This window comes from Ammospiza caudacuta, chromosome 5 (assembly GCF_027887145.1).
Source record: "Ammospiza caudacuta isolate bAmmCau1 chromosome 5, bAmmCau1.pri, whole genome shotgun sequence".
In the NCBI taxonomy this organism is placed as follows: domain Eukaryota; kingdom Metazoa; phylum Chordata; class Aves; order Passeriformes; family Passerellidae; genus Ammospiza; species Ammospiza caudacuta.
Window position 1 is genome coordinate 13,747,687 of NC_080597.1, and position 19,402 is coordinate 13,767,088.

A 19,402-nucleotide genomic window follows, 5' to 3' on the forward strand; every position below is an offset into this window, starting at 1 on the left:
TGATCTTCAATATATTAAAGTCTGACTAATTCTGTTTTTTCTGTACTGCATCAATTTGTAGTTCATCTAGGTAGCCTAATGTAAAGGTGCATCTGCAGTACTGTTAGTTTGCTTGACCTGGCAAGCCACACTGTGCAACCTTCCCTAAACTTCTGACAGATTTCAGAATACATTGTTCATTCCCAGAGAGATTTTTGGACGTGGTTTCTACCAGCAGTGTTTTGTGAGCTAATGCAGTGAAAGACAGTGCCACAGCCTTTGTAGATGGACAATGTGGTGTTTCATAGTGAGTGTATCATACCTGTGATTTGCTCTCAGATATCAATTAAATTCTTTGCTTCTTTTAGTCACAAAAGAAGAACAATGATTAATTAAAAATCAGAATTCATAGATCATAAGAAGACATCACAGAAGCAACTGGAGAAAAAAACAGTAAGCAAAACAAAAACCAGCACCTGCCTGGAAAAGTTATATTCTCTAAAAGCACTCCTTCATTTTGGAACAAAACTCAGAAGCAAGACTTCAGTCTTCATCTATTCTATTAGACTTTGAAGTCTCAGCAGAGTAGTTTCATTTAAATAATTTTTAAAGGTATATAAAAGTACGTTGTGTGTTGCTGCAAAAGCAGCTGACATCTAGGATGATAAACTCTCTATTTAGACACAAGCATGCTGCCATCTTCAACAGTTTTGCATTTACCTCTCTTCATTTATTATCACCGAGTATATTTGCATCAAAATAAAGCAGTCGGTTCTTCAGAGTTCATCTATTTGTGCAGTTCATTTCCCTACCTCATGCCTCAGAACTGTGATATCACAATTACACCTCGTCCTCTGAAGTTGTCCCAGTGAGAACTGCTGGGCCATGAAAGGCAGGCATTTATTCCCCTTTGCTGCATTGGCCTCCAGTAAGTACCCACCAAACAAGAAACCATGGGCAGTACCAAGCTTCAGTGCCCATACTCTTATTGTCCATGATAAAGAAACTGGTCTGTAAGAATTTACTTGTTACCAGAGAAATAATGCTTCCAGGACTAAGAAACAAAATTTCCCAAGGACAATAAAAAAAAAAAAACAAACAAGCAAGCAAACAAACAAACAAACAAACAAAAAACCCTGAAATTTTAGACTCATGGAAATAAAATCTGAGGAAGGAAGTTTTGTCAGGAAAAAGGGAACAAATGTCCAGAAAGCTTGTGTAGGAGCACAACTTACTCCGCCTGGGTACTAGCAAGATCAGAGAGAAAGAACTGAACCCAAAAAAGCCTCTGTAGAATGTTTCTTACAGGCTGAAGCAACTGAGGCTGAGAAGTGCCTGCAGGATTGATTATGATTCTCTAGACAGGCAAATTCTAGAGAGCAGCTCTGGTTATAAAACTAACAGCACCCTCATGTCACCCACCAGGACTGCAGTAAAGAACTCCAAACTAAAACCAAAACTATTATCTGTTTCCACAAGTCTGCCTTCAAAGACTCAGTTTGAATAATGATGTTTAGGTCTACAAAGAGCACTGCTGGGTACCTGGGAGCCCAGCCAGATCTTGGAAAAATCTGCTGACTCAGAAATCAAGGCAGCCAGAGGGGCTATCCAGAGTGCTCCCAAAGACCTCACCAGGAATCCTGGGATCAGCACTGGTCAAGATATCCTAAGGCAAGGAGGGACCTAAACCAGGAAAACATGGAGAGAAATCTGCATTGAAATGCACCATAGAGGTCAACTATAAACAAAATACATAGTTATACAAAGTATATACAGAAATATACAAAACCAAAATCTGCTGAAACTCTGGGCAACCACCAGCTCACAAACCCAAGGGGTCTAGATCCAGGACAGTATCTTGAGAAGAGTTCAGCTTGAAGAAACAGAAATGTGAACTTAAACAGACCCAACTAATCTTCTTGAATTTTATGTTTAAGAGATTGATTTGTTCCTGAAAATTCTATTGCTGGAACATTTTTATTCACTCTGTTTTCACACTTGGTCAAACAGAATTAGAGATGAACAGCTTTTTGACCCCATTTGAAAGCTTTGGTGGATGTCCTTTCAGATGAGTGTTGCAAGGAATGATGGAAGAGAAACTACAAGAGCTTTTATCAGCAGTGAGCCAGATGTCTTCATTATTTCTTCTCTTTTGCTGATTCTGTCATTTTAATATTTTTCCTTTTTTTTCCTCCCCTCTGCAATCCTCTGTTCTAGCCAAAAAAGATGTGTCTTTGTTACTGTTGCCTTTAAAAGTTTTATGTGCATGTTGTTAGTAAGGTAACAACAACACTTCTGTAGTGTTTTCCACAAGGGGAAGCTGAAGCATTTCTAAGAATCAATTAATCTTCACAACCCATTTCTGAAGCAGACATTATTTTCCCCAGTTTACAGAGGGCTTAAATGGCAGATAGGTTAATTAACTCGCTCAAGGTCACTCGGTGAGTTAGCAATCGAGCTGCAAAAAAAAACCCCAAGATTCAACAATTCCCATTCCCAAACCCTTCACCTAACCACTGAGAAACATCCCCTCTCTTAAGTCTCAAGTACTTCATTGAAACCTGTCCCTGACCATTTATAACATATGGTTGAACTCCAAATTAGTCAGTCTGAATGACAAACAGGGAAGTGTGTGGAGATGCACAGCATCCCTTGCCTGCTCAGCCTTGTGCAGTGCCTGCCATGCTGGACAGCTCCCCTCCCATTACAGATGGCTGTGTTGCAGCTCTCCTGCAGAACTGCCAATATCATCCCAGGCATCGCTCCGAGGGCACTGCACAAGAGACAAAGGCACTGGCTCTCTTTCCCCAGGGGGAGGGAAGGCTGCCTCGACAGCCTGGCTGTTGGGGAAAGCAATAAACCCAAAATGCCAACTGGCTTTGGAAAATAATTTCTGTTTTCCTCTTCTGCTGCATCTCCCTTCCAAGCGTTCCCAGCATTGGATAGGTGGAGCAGCAGTACTTAATAGTGACATCTTTGTGGATTGCATTCCAGCATTAGTTTGATGAGTTACTTTAAAGTCAAAATATCCTTCAAGTGCCCACCCAAAGTCTGTCAGTCTTTTAACACTACACATCCTCTCTGGAGAGATTTGAAATTCAGATGTCTCTGTGGCTCAGCACGAATCGCTGTGCAACAAAATACAGTTGAAGTTTGACAATTAATCATGAACACATAAGGAATAACAAATAATCTCTAAGCATGCATGTAGCCAGTGCAGTTCCACCAAATGCTCAGAGGGTCCTTCTACTTACTCAGATGATTTTGTTCCCTTATGTCAGTATTTATAGCAAGAAAATGTTAGAGATCATGTTGCAGCACTATAGTTCTAAGCATAAGACTTAGGAGTGAAGTTGATCACTTTGTCATACAGGTACTGCTCAAATGCCTCATTTCCAAGATCAAATGCTACAAGTTCAGACTCTGCTTTCCTCTAAATGTCAATAAACAAGCACCAATGAGCAAATTGTCACCAGGATCTTTCTTTTCTTTCAAGGGTACACCTTTGACTTCTCAGAACAGACAATGGATCAAGTGTTGCATTTTGTCAAAATTTTGCCTTAAAGCTGTCATTCAGTTATAAATAAAATACATACACAAGATGAATTAACTAGATAAACAGATCACTATTGATCCAAAAATATAACTCCAGACAAAATTACTCCCAACTATTTGCAAAAAGGTCTTTATTGTACTTTATCATGAGGTCTCTTCCTCTTTTTTTGGCTGCTTTGCATGTGTTCCATGAATGCTTCTCCACTCCCTTCATTTCTTTCCTCCACAACAGGCCCTGTACAGAGAATGCCCATGTTGTCTTCTACCCCATGTCACTCTCCTTTAACTCCTTTCTAGGGTTTTCAGCTTTTTCACTCACCCATCTCCCACTGATTTGCTTGTTAATAATTGCTAACAAGTCCAAACACTTTGCTCTGCTTGCAGCAAAAAGCTCAGGAGGATCCAGCAGCATTTCCATCAAATTCAGCTCATCACAAAGCCACCCACTCCTGTCTGATGGAAGGATCAGTCTCTGCTGCAACCTTCCATTCCCTCAGCATGCCAAGTCTCATTTGGACTGGGAAGACCTTGGGGTGGGGATGTTGAGTTTACACTCCCTGGCAGAATACAGGGAGACATAGAGTCCCAGATAAGGTGAGCAAGACTTTTTGGGTCCATGGATTGCAAACCAGATCATTCTCTGTCTCTGCAAATTTGCAGATGTGTTGAGCTGTGGTTTTGTTGACTGCTGTGACCCTGATTTTCCACCCTGAGTGTCTGTGTGCTGCCTCACTGGTACGCTAACCCTGGCTGGGTGCTCTGCAAGCAATTCTCCTCATAACCACAGCAACAACAGTGCCACAGTGACATAAATAGGCTCCTCTAAGTGCACACTCTTACTTTGATTTAATAATAATAACAGGAATGGCTGACAGGAGAAACAACTGAGCAAAAAGGCAGAAATATTTAACTAATGCAGACCTTTTCATGTTTGTGCTTCCACCACACCAAACAGGCCATGCTGGAGCCTGAAAGTATAGGCAGCACCAATTTTGAGGGAAAGTTTCCCTATTTTGAGGGAAAGAGGAAGATGTTTTCCAGTGGTCTATATGCCAGTTTTCAGAGTGTGGGTAACATGTAAGTAAAATATTTTCATTGATGAGGAGGAATGAGATTGAGCTGATGTAACTACTGAATCAGGCAGGATGATTTACCAAAATGCAATATTAAAATACTTTGCCCCAATTCTTTAACATAAATAAATAAATTTGAAGACTGAGAAGGTAAGAGTGCATATAAAACCACCACCATTATTTTAGAGATGCAGAGACAGTAACTTGTTCCAACTAACCCTGTTGAGGAGATGTGGAATGGAGTGGGGCTGGCTGCAGAGAATCAGGCTGCTGATGCCTCCAGTGAACCAGAAGTGTGCTCAGTTTGGAGCTGTGTGAGGAAAAAGCCTCATTACACCTTGCAAAAACTTCTTTTCTGTGACAGGCATTAATCCAGTCTGCATGGAAGGAGTATTTTTTAACTCAGTGTTTAAACAACTTAATCACAGAACAAAAAGGGGGTGTTTGTTTAGGGGCCAGCAATCATAATTTGATTATAGCAAGGACAGTTGTTATAAAAAGGACAAAGGACACTCCCAGTGGGGGAAATTGTCTCTCTTTCTCCCCTCACCACCCTCTCTCTCACACACACACACATATGGATGCTTCAGAGATACCTTCTCCATCAAGATGGGAGGAATGACGAGAAAATTGCGATTCAAAAATAGAGATAGATATGGAAATGAGAATATTTATGATCTTACTCCATAAAGTCATGATTGCTTAATTAACAAAATGGCCAATTTTGGCTGAAGGACAACCTTGTCTCAGCAGCAGGGTGAAGGAAACACTCAGAAGTTAAAAGCATGGTATAGAGCAATGTAGAAAGGCAAAAATATAGGAAAAAATGTTCTGTTCATACAAAATATGAAGACTACAAAAAAAGCATAAATGGTGTGACTACAGATAGTAAAATGAGGGGTGCAATAATGCTGATGTGTATGTCTAGAGATGGTAAAATAACACACAAGTGGCAGAAATGCTAAAAACCTTTATTTCCTCCTTAGAAATATTAAGGAAGAGACACTTTTCTTATCTTGCAGAAAAAAAAAAAAGAAGCACTTTTCCATCCGTTAGTCAGTAATGAAATTGGTTGGCAAGATCTACTAGAGCAAACATTTTAAAATTAGAATATCTACAGAACTTTTATATGACAGTGTTTGAATAAGTGGCTAAAGAAATTCCATGAATGTTAATTCTTAATAATCACAGAATCATACAAAGGCTTGGGTCAGAAGGGACCTTAAATATCATCTAGTTCCAACCCCTCCCTGCCATGGGCAGGGACACCTTCCACTAGATCAGGAATATTAATGAAATTAGAGGGTCATGCCAATATCCAAAAAGGACCAGAAATGGACTGGGTTGCCCAGGCCATGAGGCTGCTCTGCCTGTGACAAGCATGGAAATGGTGACAGAAAATTAATTGAGGAAGGATGACAGAATAACAATTTACTCAATGCTCGACAGAATCTGCTCTTCTAGAAAACAGGGTGAGCCAGACAAACCCAATTTGCTCCTTCGATGGCATTACACGCTTGGCATATAAATGCAATCACATAATTGTCATTTACTCAGATGTTTGCACAGAGTCTGATTTAGCACCTCCTGGCACTGATTAAAAATCAGCATAAATCAAGCCCTGGGAAAGCTCATCTCCAGTGGGATTGGCAGTGGCCACAGAGGTGCCAGGGGAAGCGTGGCAGGGTCAGGTGCCCATCCCCACACCTCAGGGGCTCCCCATGGCACACACCCCATCCCAGGTTTGGGGCACAAAGGTGAGAGACCACCTCACCACCCTCACCAGCAGCAAGAGACCAAGAGGACACTGGTGCTGAAAGACTGAGATTGCACAGGTGAACTTGCCAAGGGAGATATATTTATGCAGCTGAATAACCATCTTCGAAAACAAGCAGAAGGATGGAAGCAAAAGTAATGAGAGTAAGGACTGGCAAGGAGCACATGAGCCCTGAATTTGGAGTAGAGAAACAATCCCTCAAAGTGGTTTGGAAACACAGTGAATGACAAATATTTGTGGCTCCCAAACTCTCCCTTTCATCTCTTTTCAGAAAAACTAGATTTTGACATTTGCCCCAGTTTGCAGCCTGGTCAAGAGTGAAGACACCCAGCTTCCAGCTCTTCGTGTAAACTCATGCCTTCTCCCAAGAGCAAAGCCAGCTTGGTTTTATTAACCTGAGCTCAAGTACTCATGGAGCGAGGCTGCTGACTGGATATATCAGTGTGGACATCTCACAACACCCTTCCCTGGCAAAACCAAAGAATAAGGCTCTGTGTAGACTTGTCATCCTTTTAATGGGGATGTGAAAAATGCCAAACACTTGTTTTTAAAATTTTAAAAGTTTAATAGTAATAAAATGATTATAAAAATAGTAATACAATTAGAGTAATAATAATTAGGACAATTTCAATTAGGACAATATGAGACAATACAGACAAAGAGTTAGGGACGTCCGGGTACCTTTTTCTGGGCAGCATAAGCACGAAAAAGGACACCCATTGACAGAGGATTAACCCTTAAAAACAATAACCTGTTGCATATTCATACACCTCATACATGATGCATAAATTGCATTCAAACACGGGATTCTGTCTGGTCATCGTCAACTTCCTCTGAAACCTAACGGCGCCTTTGATGTGGGAAGAAGTTCATTTCTTCTGATAAGAGAGCAATAAATTCTTTTTCTCTGAAAGATTTATGTGTCCTGTGGCTGCTATCTGAGTGCAAGTCCTTTCTTTAAAAAAGTATCCTACATAGCATAGTTTCTATTTTAACATTTTTTAAAACCCAAAACTACATTTAACACGCTACTTAGGAGAATTAATACAGCACTACTTTCTAACACAACACATATAATATTCATTTCAGTATGTGCGAAAAGCCAATCGTAAAATACGTATTTTTCACGAGGATAACCACTTTTCTCATTTCCTTATTAGATTTACGTATATAACTGCAAAGCTGCTTACAACAGGGAGGGAAACAAATGAAAGAAAGGGAGTCACAACTCCCTTGTGGAAAGGGAGTCACAAAAAGGTTTTGTTCTTGGCTCAAGAGGGTGTGACCCCCTCATGGTGTGATCCTTGAGGGTCAGGTGTGGGCCTCTCGTGGTGTGATCCTTGAGGGTCACTTCCAGCTCAGGATACTCTGTGATTCCGTGGCTCCATGACCGCGGGGACAGTAGCCGGACAGCTCCAAGGAGGGCGGGGAACGAGGACGAACAGCAGAGGGAGAGGAGGAAGAGGAGGAGGAGGAAGGTCCCTCCCTGAGCCGCCCGTCCCGCCCCTCGCGTCACCCGTGCGCGCCGCCTCCGCTCCGGCAGCGCCGCCGCTCCTCCGGCCGCGGCCCAGCGCGGGGTGAGCGGGGCCGAACGGGGGTGCCGAGCTCCGGCCTCCGGGGTCTGGGCTCCGGGGTGCCGGGCTCCGCGGTGCCGGGCTCCGGGGTGCCGGGCGGGCCGTGTCCCCGGGAGCCGCAGCCCTTAGCCACGTCCCGGCGCTGCCGTCCCACAGGAAAGCGGGGCCGGCCCGGCCTGAGGGCCCGCCGCGGGTTGAGCTCTGAGGCGGCCTGGTCTTCCCCCCGTGCTCCTGGGGGAATGAGCGCTGTCCTGGCGTGTTCCGAGTGAGAAGGGAGCGCTCCGAATCAAGCGGGTGGATCGGGAATACAGAATGAGCCAGCCCAGGGCGGGAGCGGGGAGCCGGGAGCTGTGGAGCGGCAGCACGGAGCGCTGGGTTCGGTTTAGGTGTGCCGGCGCCGAGTGGAGATGGTGGAGATGTCATTGCTGGAAGTGACAATAACGAAAGTGCTCTTTGGTCTCACGGATGTGACATCTCACAGAATCACCCTAGAACAGGCTGTGGATAGCTTTGGGAATGTGCAGCCTTTGCTTCACTTCTCTCCCAAGCGTTTTTAGTCGGGCAAGGGTTAATGGAGGTCTCCAGCCTCAGCTTGGGGTGTTACAATTCTTTAGAGAGTCAGAAGTGAAAATCAGGTTATTCAGACCACAAATTTGCGTTATTCAGGAGCTAAAGGTGTTTTTATTTTAAGGCTGGAGTAAGTAGAGATTAAGCAAGTTGTGTGTTTATGATAAAGACACACTTTTGGAGTCCTGTGTTGAAGAGCTTGGGGGACAACTTGTTGCTTTGTCTCTGAATGCAGGAATTAGGACGGGGTGTTCTGAAAGAAATGATTTAGCAAAATTTCGTGATTATTTCCCCCTGTATAGATGCTCACGTGTAAGTGCTGCCCTGCAATCATTTAAGAGCTTCTGTGTTCTCCCACTAGGCCTACTGCGTTAGCTCGGGGTCTCTGATGCTTTGCCTTCCCTTTTGTTACTTTCACCATTATTCTCTCTTCTCAAATTACTTGAATTATTTTCATGCTTGATTTTTTTTCCTGCTTCATTTAGAGTTCTTTGCCAACAGGAGTAAATCAAAGCAGGTCCTCCAATGAGCAGATATATCTATGTGAGGTTATGAATGCTCCAAATTTGTGTTATTAAACAACAGGCTCTGTGTAATCACACTGAAGTGGACTAAGCACTGTCCTGATGATTGCTCTTATCCATGATCTTTAATTTGTTATGCTCATATTCTGGAATCACCTGTGCAATATTTTTTAAAACAAGGTTTTTAAACTTTAACCTCAGTGTTGTGCTCTTGAAGGAACCTGCTTAATTTGTCTGAAGACTTATCAGTCATTCAAAAAGGCAAAGTACAGACAAGATACTACTTTAAATACAGGTTTGTGGGATTCCTTTTCTTGTCTACTACAACCAATTCTGCAAAGAAAGAGTAAAGAAGACTTAAAATGGGGAGGGTTAGAAAAGCTGAGAGAAAACCCTTCTCATGCTGCTTTAGCAGAGTGGATGTTGTCTGGTGGCCTAATACCAATGGTTTTGTCTTCAGGGCATTTTTGTGGCAGAGGTTTATAGGTGAGAGATGACTAAAAGAGAATGGGAAGCTGCTGATTGATTTTCTTGGAAAAAAAGAATCTGGCATGGAAAAACTACTGTTTTCCTCTTAAAAAGAATAGGTATCATGAGAGACTGAAAAGAGAATGGAGAAAAAGCTGATGGTGATGATCAAGGGGAGGGAATTGAGATGGGAAAGATCTGTGTGATTCATGCAGAGAAACATGATTTGTTTATGGTCCATTGTTACATGGATTGTAACAATGTTTCAAATAGGGTGAGAAATTTTCATGAGGAAAAACTTCCCCAGGTCATTTTCTCTGTATGTTCAAGTGGTGCCTTACCCTGTGCTTGTGCAGCAGTCGGTGGTATCACACGGGTGCCGTTTTTGGCAGAGCTCACACTAGAATTGTTCCTGTGGATGGAGTTTAAGGGTTGTCTTGAGCAAGCTGAGTGAGTTCTGCTAATAAACCATGCTAGCCATGGTAAATTGTGGTGCAGTGCATGTTTATAGTTGGTAGTGCTGTCTGTAGGCTGGGAATTGTCCCTGAATTTGTGGTGCAGTTTGCAGGGGTCTTAGGGAAGAGATGAGAATGTTGACTCCATGTTTCAGAAGGCTTGATTTATTATTTCATGATATATGTCATATTAAAACTATACTAGAAGAATAGAAGAAAGTATTTCATTAGAAGGCTAGCTAAGAATAGAAAAAGAATGATAACAAAGGTTTGTGACTGACCGAGACAGTCCGGACAGCTGGACTGTGATTGGCCATTCATTAGAAACAACCACATGAGACCAATCACAGATGCACCTGTTGCATTCCACAGCAGCAGATAATCATTGTTTGCATTTTGTTCCTGAGGCCTCTCAGCTTCTCAGGAGGAAAAATCCTAAGGAAAGGATTTTTCATAAAACATGTCTGTGACATGGAGTCATGTAGATGTTCTTTATCAGCAGGATTACATGCTAAACTATCAGACTGATTTTATGCAAGGAATGTGTGATGTCAAATGAATGCTCAGTGTATGACACATTCCTTTGTTTGCCCTAATTCTGGGGTAGCTGGTTCTGCTCTGAGCTGGGTGAAGAGCTGTGTCTCTGCTTTTTCAGGAAGGTCCATCTGTGTGTGTGCCCACTGCTCCTGGGGAGATGTCCAACGTTTCCAGCTACGCCCTGCGCATGGCGCGCCTCAGCGCCCAGATATTCGGTGACGTGGTCAGGCCCACGGACTCCAAATCCATGAAGGTGGTGAAGCTGTTCAGCGAGCAGCCCCTGGCCAAGAGGGATGAGGTGCACAACTGGTACCCCCCTCACAACACCTACTACGCCCTCATGAAGAAACTCCGCTACTTCGGCCTCTACAGGTGCTCAGGGGGTGGGAGCAGCTTGGAGATGGGAAAGGGGTGGCTGGAGTCTTGTTCCAGTTGTTTCCAGGGGGGTGGAAACAAGGGAGGGATTCACAGAACAACCAGTGGGGAGAACTTGGGGTGTGGAAACCAGGGAGATAGACATGGGGGCAATGAATTGAGGAAAATTTTGAGGGAGAGCTCCAACCTCCAACCAATCACTCGATGCCCCTGCTGGAAGGTTCTAAAAAGAGGGGATGGGAGGCCAAGTGATTGACAGGGGTCCAGGGAGGAAACTGGGGAATGAATCAGCAGAAATTAGAGGATTGACATGGGGGAGGAGGGAAGCAGCTTGGGACAAACAGGTTGGGGAGAATGGGGGTACATAGATGAAATCATTACAGAAATGGAACAAAGGTAATAAAACTACCTTGGGGCTGGGCGGTCACAAAGAGGACACAGTGATAGTTTTCCTCAAGGGAAGTGTTTCCTTCTGAATATGGTGCATATGGAAGTAGGCACTTGATTGTTGGCACTGAGGGCAAGGAGAGCAAAAGTGACTGCTGGCTGACTTTTATCATAATTGGAAGCTTTTGTGAGAAAGACTGGAGGTTTAGTTGTGCAAGCATTTACCTAAGAAATGGTTCCTGCTTTTGCTTTGTGGGGAAGAGAAGAAACCTTTCTGATAGACAGGAGATGGGTCTGTAGTTCTGAATATTGCAAATGAATGTGCTACAAAGAGGTGATGTTAACACAGACTTGCCATATATTTCTGTCATTCAACAGCTAATAAGTGAAATTTAGAAGAGACAGAAAGTCTCTGTTAGGCTGGAGGGCCTTTTTATTCTTCAAAATAAATTAAATTAAATTCAAATGTGATTTAAATAGTCTTGTTAATTCCCGCTTCATCCAAACCAGTTGTCTAATTTCTAAATTAATTCCCACAGTCTGTATCAGGGAGAATTGTACTGCTGAAGAACATCAGCAGGAGTCAAATGCAGTTTTTTCACTTCAATCAGGTAGCTCTAAAAAAATCTTTAAAAGTGAGGCTGCAAACCCTGTATAGTCAAAAGAGATTGCTAGTATGACAATACTAACCATCGAGGATTGCATTCAGGATGCTCTTGCTTTAGGTAGGTGTGCCAACACTTCCTAGACTGGCTGTTTGTTTACACTGAAAGCCTCAATGTGAGGCTAATGTTCTTCACTCTTCTCCTTCCCCTATTAAGTTCCTTCTCTAGCTGTATACAGAGAGTTGGAAGAAGAAAAAAAAAATGTAATGAAGAATCATAGACTAATGGGGCTGGTAATAAATCACAAGCTTTTTGTTTCTATTTAGAGAAGTTGTATTTAAAAATAGCAGTGCAGCAATCTTAGGCCACATTGGATGCAGTTGTGACTTTTGAAAATCACTTTGCACTAAAAAATACGGGGACAGATTAATAGAATTTATTAGAAAGTGATTGAGGATTAATTATCCCTGTCAACCCCTTCATCCTCCTTCCTATTTTACTCTCTTATTATGATTCTCCCAGTACTGATGCCATCTCCATAGCTCATTCCTGAAGTCACCTGAGAGCAGTGCCGTGTGCTGTAATTACTGCTCAGCATGGCCCTGTTTCCCCAGGAGCTAATGGCCTGAACACAGGAACACAATGTGCTCTGCCTGCACTGCTGGGCTGGATAACAAGGGGGAAAATCTTACTCTCGTCTCTTGCTGGTTTTTGCATTTTACTGCTCATTTAAGCAAAGGGGATCAAAAAATGCAATTGAAATAATACACATGTGCACACACCTTTTATTGCTGAAAAGGGGAACCCTGCTAATTCTGAAAGTATCAGAGGAAATCTTGCATGTTATTATTCAGTGATACTGCCAGCAGTAACATTGCAGCAAGCTTCAGTATGGACTTCATGGTTTAAAAAGTTTTGATTTTAGTTGTTGTTTTTTTTTTTCATTAGCATGTAGTTCAAAGAACTATTCATATCTCTGGATCCCAAGAAAAAGAATAAACTTTATTCCTTCTCCCCCACCTAGGGATGAGCATCAGGACTTCAGGGAGGAGATGAGGCGATTGAAAAAGCTCCGTGGGAAGGAAAAACCAAAGAAGGGGGAAGGAAAGAGAGCTCTCAAGAAGAAGTAGTGATGCTTGAACAGTGTAACTGACTGCTCTGGAAGTGCTGGGGAATGGCTGGAGAAGGCTTGGCATGTGGGCTGTGTGTGGGGCACAGGAAACACGCTGTGAAATTGTGGACTCCACCTTGGGAATGCACTTGGGTCTTTGAAGTTTTACTGGTTTTGAATTTCTATACTTCAAATATACTGTATATTGCAGCACAGTAATAAAAGAAAAAGTGCTCAGTGTTTTTCTTGAAACCACCTGCAGCTGTTTCAGTTTTTCTTGATCTGGAAATTGTTTGCTTTTCATTGTCTGTTTTACTTTCTTGTATTAATATCAACACTGTTTTATGTGTGGCCACAGAAAACCAAGGATTCCTGCTGCTGCAGCTGCTTGTCAGTTTACCTGTTATAATTAGTTTCATTTCAGGTAGCTCTAGTGCTTTTTTTTCAAGTTTTTTTTAAGGTTTTTAAGTTGCTGTTGCAGCCTATTGTTCTGTGCTTTTCACTGGACAATACTTCCCAAACCACTGCCTGCCCACAGCACGCTCATTGTACCCTAAACTTTTAGATACTACAACAGAAGAGGCTGAAATATTAACTAAATCCATATAATAATGGAACTATTACATGCAATAATGAAATTTTAAATATTTTTTACAGTAAACTTATTCCAATTGCTCGGAAGACATATATGAAACACTACCTAAGATCATGAATATTTTTATTAGCATTCAGTAGCGGTTTCATCACTAGGCTCTTTTGGTTGCTAATATTAATCACTGGTGGATCTACATAAATTTGTAACAGCTCAACAGCTCTGCCTCACCAAGGTTATTAATTGAAGAGGTGCTGATTGTGTTAAAAGGTGTTTCTGGTGAACTGCATAGTTCTTGTTCAGTATCCTTTTTTCATGTTACCTGTTTTTCTAACAGCTCTAAGAGAAGCTGATTTTAGGAAGTCTGCAGTGTTGTGGGAGAAGTACGTGAGTTCTCACCACAGTCAAACAAATGCTGTAGAAGTTAATATTTTATGTTCACTGCTCTGTACTGCAGTGGTAAATTTCTCTCTTATTCTAATATAAAATCCTATTAGTAACTTACAACTTTTGCTCAACTGTAGCGTTCTTAAGCCATTTTTGTGTTCCATGTGTTGTCTGTGGGTTGTGACCTGTCTGGTGCTGAAGTACCTGCAGCCTGTGGTGGGCCTGCTGGGAAGTTTGTGGTTCCTGGCACATGAGCATGCAGCTGAGAGGAAGGGTCTGCCTCCCTTGAACACACCTTTGGGAAGAAGTGCACCATGGACTCACATTCTGGGCAGGAAAGAGAATTATCCAAGTAGAAAAATTGCTGCTGCCTGACACTTTCTGGTTTGGAGTGTGAGGAGTGAAAAGAAGGACCCATTCTGAACCTCTTCATCAGAGCTACTGCAGCAGCTCTGCACAGCTCTTTGTGCCTTCTAAAACTAAATCCAAGATAAATAAAAATGTTTTCCCTGCTGTTTGAGATGAAAAATCAAGACCATCTCTTCTGGTGCTCCAAAACTCTTAAAGCTTTCACAATATAAACACGCAAAGGACCAAAAAGTGTGCATGCATCAAAAAGGGAATTGTGGCTCTGTAAAGGAAGTGTGAATGGCCTTAAACTTGGTTATGAGTAACTTCTAGCAATATATAAAATACTTGTGTAACATGATGAAACTGATAGAAGTGCCTGTGAAGTAGACGTGAAACAAATGGACCGAATCATTGATTTTCACCTTTTTTGTGCAGCATTTACAAAAGTAAATGGATGGAGGAAAAAAAACCCAACCTCTTTCTGAAAAAGTACAAGTACAGGAGAGGTTGCCTTGCCTAATTCTTCATGGTTTTTCTTCTGTAATACTCATTTGCTAGAACTTGGTCTTTTCAAAAATGGTTGTTTTCCCTTCCCCTAAGTCTTCAGCCTAAAATAATGATGACTCAGCCAGTACTGGAGCATATCCATAATCCATTGCTTGCTGGGAGCATTAGCATAACTATTTTGTTCCAGAAAATACAGCCTTCTCCTTTCCATAGCTGGGATAGAAATAAGCACTTTCCTACCTCCCTTCTAACCTGTGCTCTGTCATTTAGGAATAGGCATGGCCTGAAGACTGCATTTCATCAATCACAGGGACTAGACAGATTGGGAGTCAATCCTGAAGCATCACAGGAGGTATAATGCAGTAGCAGCATTTAAGGGAGGAAGGAGAGCTCTGGCCATGTTCTGAAGGGTAAGGATAGGAACATTTATGCTTTATACAACTATTGGTATAATGGTGTTTTATGTACATCCATTTTATTTACAAATTACCAAGTTCAACTAGATCTTTATTTTCAGTTTTCCTCTTAAAATGATTTTTTTTCACCATTGAAATTGCTGTGTCTTGTTACAAAAGTCACTCTTTTCCTGAGGAAATGAACTGAGTGCCCTCAGAAGATGTATGTTTTAATTCTTGTTTGGAATAAACCTGGTTAGCTGACCTCCAAGGGGCTAACTGAGAGCAAAAACTAACCTCTTCCCAATCCTGAGCAGCTTCATTAAGGGCCACTGTTTCTTTATTTTGCAGTGCTTTAGCTATGCCTGTCTTTAATTAGACTCTGCTATGATGTATTCATAGCTGCTGAGCACTGCTGTGATAATCACAAGCTATTTTGTAAACAGGCTGACCCAGTTGCTGTATATATCCTATAGGGAGTGCAGCTATTGCCAGAACCTCTCACTATTGCAAGCCCTGCAGACAGGCAGAAGCTCACTTGCATGTGACTGTACTTTGTAATGGTGGAAAGAAAATAAAAACCCTCAGTGTTGCTTTCTAGCAGAGCTACCAGTTTGTTAAAATCTGTGCTCTGCTCAGAAAAGTAATAACTTGAACAAAGTTTCTCCTAATGTGGAAAGAGTCTGTTCTACTCGTTAAAACAGCATGCTGGGTTTGCACAGCTCAGAGTGAAATGCACCTGAATTTCTCTAAGGTTTTAGATAAATGCTTTGTCTTGCTTGCCTTTGCTTCCCCAAGAGTAAATTTAGAATAATGATCACTTGGTGAACAGCATCATGAGGTTAAGCTGCTTCCAGGCTGGGAGTTCACCCCAGGAGAACCCTGCCATGGGCAGCTTAGTCTGGCTCCTGGGGTGGCACTTGGAGCTCTGCTGGTTCAGAGACATGGGTGTATGCAACAGCTGAGGACATTTTTAACACATAAGAGTGGTATAGTTCCTTTGTTTGCTGTTCTACTTTAGATGTTTAAAATGTCAAATGCTGAAAAAATCGTGGTTTGGTCAGAAAGTAAAATTTTTTTTTAAAAATCACAGTTATTTCTTAAACTATAAATATTTTTGAAAATTTGAAGTATCTGTGTACCTCTTCCTCTACCACTTTGAGTTTGAAGGCTATTTTAGGATAATTTAAAAAAAAATCAACAAAGACTGAAAAGATACACAAATTTAATGCTTTATGATTTTATGTTTTTGAAAAGATTCACAAATTTGAAAGGCTGCTTTGATGAGGGAATGACTGTGTTTTGTGTTCTTTCTTTTAAAGCAGAAAGGATAATATGCAAGGAAAAGAAATGCTATGGGGATCTCAGATCAATTTCCTTAAACTCAGTCCTCCTCTGTAACTGGTTGTGGAACTTGTACAGTCCCTTGGCAGTAGATTCTGAAAAGGAAATCCTTCAAGGGGACATTCTCTGTTCATCATCTTGATACTGAGTTGTGTGAGAGCAGACAGTCTTCCTGGTTAACCTCCTGTAGGTACAGCATCATTTCTCTAAACTGTCCAAACAACAAAGGAAAATTCAAAGATTCTAGTAAAAATTTAAGAGGAAAAAAGAATGTATGAGGCAAGTAAGAGAAAGCAGAAATGAGAACAATACCCCTGTCATAAATCCTAGAGGTAAAACTTGAATTATGTGTGTAGGTCAGCTATTTCAAATGGATCTTTCTGTGCCTGCACAGCTGGGGTAGCATGAAAAAAGGTTGTTTTGTCTTTTCACTTCCTTCTTTTCCATGTCCTTTTCCTCAAGTACAATAATAAAAACAAAAATTAATAATAATTATAATAATAATTATGATGATTATGATTATGATGTCTTCAATACAAAGAGGAAGGAACAGACAGGAAAACATCTGAAAGAATTTCTTGTGAAGGCTCAGTCACAGCAGAGCACAGCAATAATGTGTTCAAATGGGGAGGAGCATGACTAGACAGATGTTAGAGGGACATCACCACCACACTGGCTGGGAAGTTATTTAGGGTTGTCTAAGGGAATAAATATGAAGTCAACAGCATGATGATCATGACATCAAAGTGTCTTTATGCATACTGTGTTGAATTGCTCTGGGTGGAATACTGGGGAAAATTCCACAAAGTGAAGTACTTAGAAAAACTGAGAAGATTCCCAAGAAGAAGGTTTGGTTTATGTTGTCTGAGTCAGGCACAGCTGGGCTGAGCCAAGTGTTATAAAATATAGCACTGAGACCACTTCTCTCCTGGAGCAGGAGGAGGCAGACTGGATGAGCTAATGCATTTTCTCATATCATAGCTAGGTCTTTGAAAACAAATCTCACCAAGAGCTAAAAAAGGATTTTTATATCCATTAGGTTTTCTGTCTCTGCTTGAAAGTACTCCACTTCATCCCAGGGCTCCTGAAGCTGTTTGTAAATATTTCATAGAGTTCAGAGGGTCTCTCTCACTTCAGTTGTTGTTTCTGTGTTTCTGATGTTTGCCTCATGGGCTGCTTCAGTAAATAGGCTTTTAATGGTTTTAGGAACAAAAAGCACCTGAGGTCCAGCAAGTCTAAAAGCCATCCTACTGCCACACACAGTGCTGTGTTGCTGCAAATACGTCATTGTGAGTGCAGCACATCCCTCTGTTTCCACTACAGTCTTGCCTGGATAAAAGTGAGTGGGGTCACTTGCCTCCCACCTTTCAAAACTAGATTTCTAAAATGTGATTCCAGCTTAAAACATCTCCAGAAGTGGCCTCACTTTAGAAGCTGCATAAATACTGAGGATCTCCAACTGGTATCAGTGGGATTTACCTTGTGTACAGATAAATCCAATGCCAGCCTTGGGCTGATAGTGGCCTCTTAAAGACAAATCCTCATCTCTCCAAGACACTGTGCATGCCAAAGGTGCTTCCCCAGTGACATTCCCCAGCTGGACCTGATGATCCCTGTGGGTTCCTTCCAGCTCAGCATCTGTGATTCCGTGTGGATCAGAGCTGTGTAACACCCTCTGGGTTCCATGCATTGGTTTCTGCAGAGAAGAGAGTTTCAGTGGCTCTAGGAGAGCCTCATCCATGAGAGGCTGTGCTGGCACCTGGTGATGGTGAATTATTTACAACCAGCCACCACTACAGACAAGGTGAGACAGTTGTAATTTCTATACTTGTATGCAAAGGAGCCTGTGCAACAGGCAGCATCAAGCTCAGAGTGTTTCTGAGGAGCAACAAGCAATGAGGGTATTGCATTCAGTATTGACCTGGCTGGGTAACAGGAAGTTCATTGCATTTTTTTTAATTATGTGTAGGTAAGAGTTGTTCATGAGCTCTAAACCTCACAAATGCTTTCTGAGTCAACAGCATAAACTGAAAAGTGAGAATTAGGCTACAGTATGTCAGGGTTGTTACTGGCAACTGGAAAATAACCCTGTGGCCTTCTTATTTTTCTTCTTGTGCAGTTATTTCTGCTTATATGCTATGATGCTTGCCAAAATACTGCTCTGTTGCCTGACACCAATAAAGCCAATGGCATGGTCTGTCTCTGTATTTTCAAGCTCAAGTTGTTTGATAGCATCTTCAAGTTAATTAATAAATATTATTGCCCTCTGAGGACAGATAGTAAGGTATTGACTAGGCATGCAAACCACTTAAAAATCAGATGAAATTAAGCCCTAAGCTGGAGTCATTGTTGTGGTTTGACCCGAGCTGGCAGCCAAGCCCTACATAGCCACGCACTCACACCCACTCCAGAGGGATGAGGAGAGAACTGGAAGGATAAAGGGTGGAAAATTCATGGGCTGGGATAAAGACAGTTTAATAGAGAAAGCAAAAAGCTGCACACACAAGAAAAGAAAAACAAGGAACTAATTCACTGTTTCCCATGGGCAGGCAGGAGTTCAGCCATCTCCAGAAGAGCAGGGCCCCATCCCATGTAACAGTGACGGGAAGAGAAATGCCATCATTCCAAATGTGATCCTTTCTTTTTCTCCTTCTCCTTCCTCCTTTCCTCCTCTTCCTTCTTTCCTCCACCTTTATATATTGAGCATGGTGTCATATGGTCTGGAACATCTCTTTGTTCAGTTGGGGTCACCTGTCCTGGCTGTGTTTCCTCCCAAGCTCCCAGTCACCCCCACCAGCCTCACAAAAAGCAGAAAAGGCCTTGGCTCTGTGTAAGCCCT

General features: G+C 42.0%; 1 protein-coding gene across 2 annotated transcripts; it reads left to right on the plus strand.

The window, feature by feature from the left end:
* Positions 1-7,912: 7,912 nt before the first annotated feature.
* On the plus strand, positions 7,913-13,242 carry MRPS33 (mitochondrial ribosomal protein S33). Of its 2 annotated transcripts, none has more exons than XM_058805736.1 (3): positions 7,913-7,961; positions 10,628-10,881; positions 12,901-13,242. In XM_058805736.1, exons 2-3 carry the CDS (start codon positions 10,667-10,669, stop codon positions 13,004-13,006), a joined length of 321 nt encoding a protein of 106 aa, XP_058661719.1. In that variant the 5' UTR covers positions 7,913-7,961; positions 10,628-10,666; the 3' UTR covers positions 13,007-13,242. The 2 variants fall into 2 exon arrangements, with proteins under 2 accessions (XP_058661719.1, XP_058661720.1); XM_058805737.1 differs by lacking the exon at positions 7,913-7,961 and adding an exon at positions 8,773-9,344.
* The last annotated feature ends 6,160 nt before the right edge of the window (positions 13,243-19,402 follow it).

Bases quoted from the DNA above. Each gene is read 5' to 3' on its own strand.
- MRPS33 (XM_058805736.1), top strand. From the start codon at position 10,667: ATGTCCAACGTTTCCAGCTACGCCCTGCGCATGGCGCGCCTCAGCGCC. The intron at 10,882-12,900 runs GTGCTCAGGGGG...TCCCCCACCTAG, and splicing joins CGCTACTTCGGCCTCTACAG to GGATGAGCATCAGGACTTCA.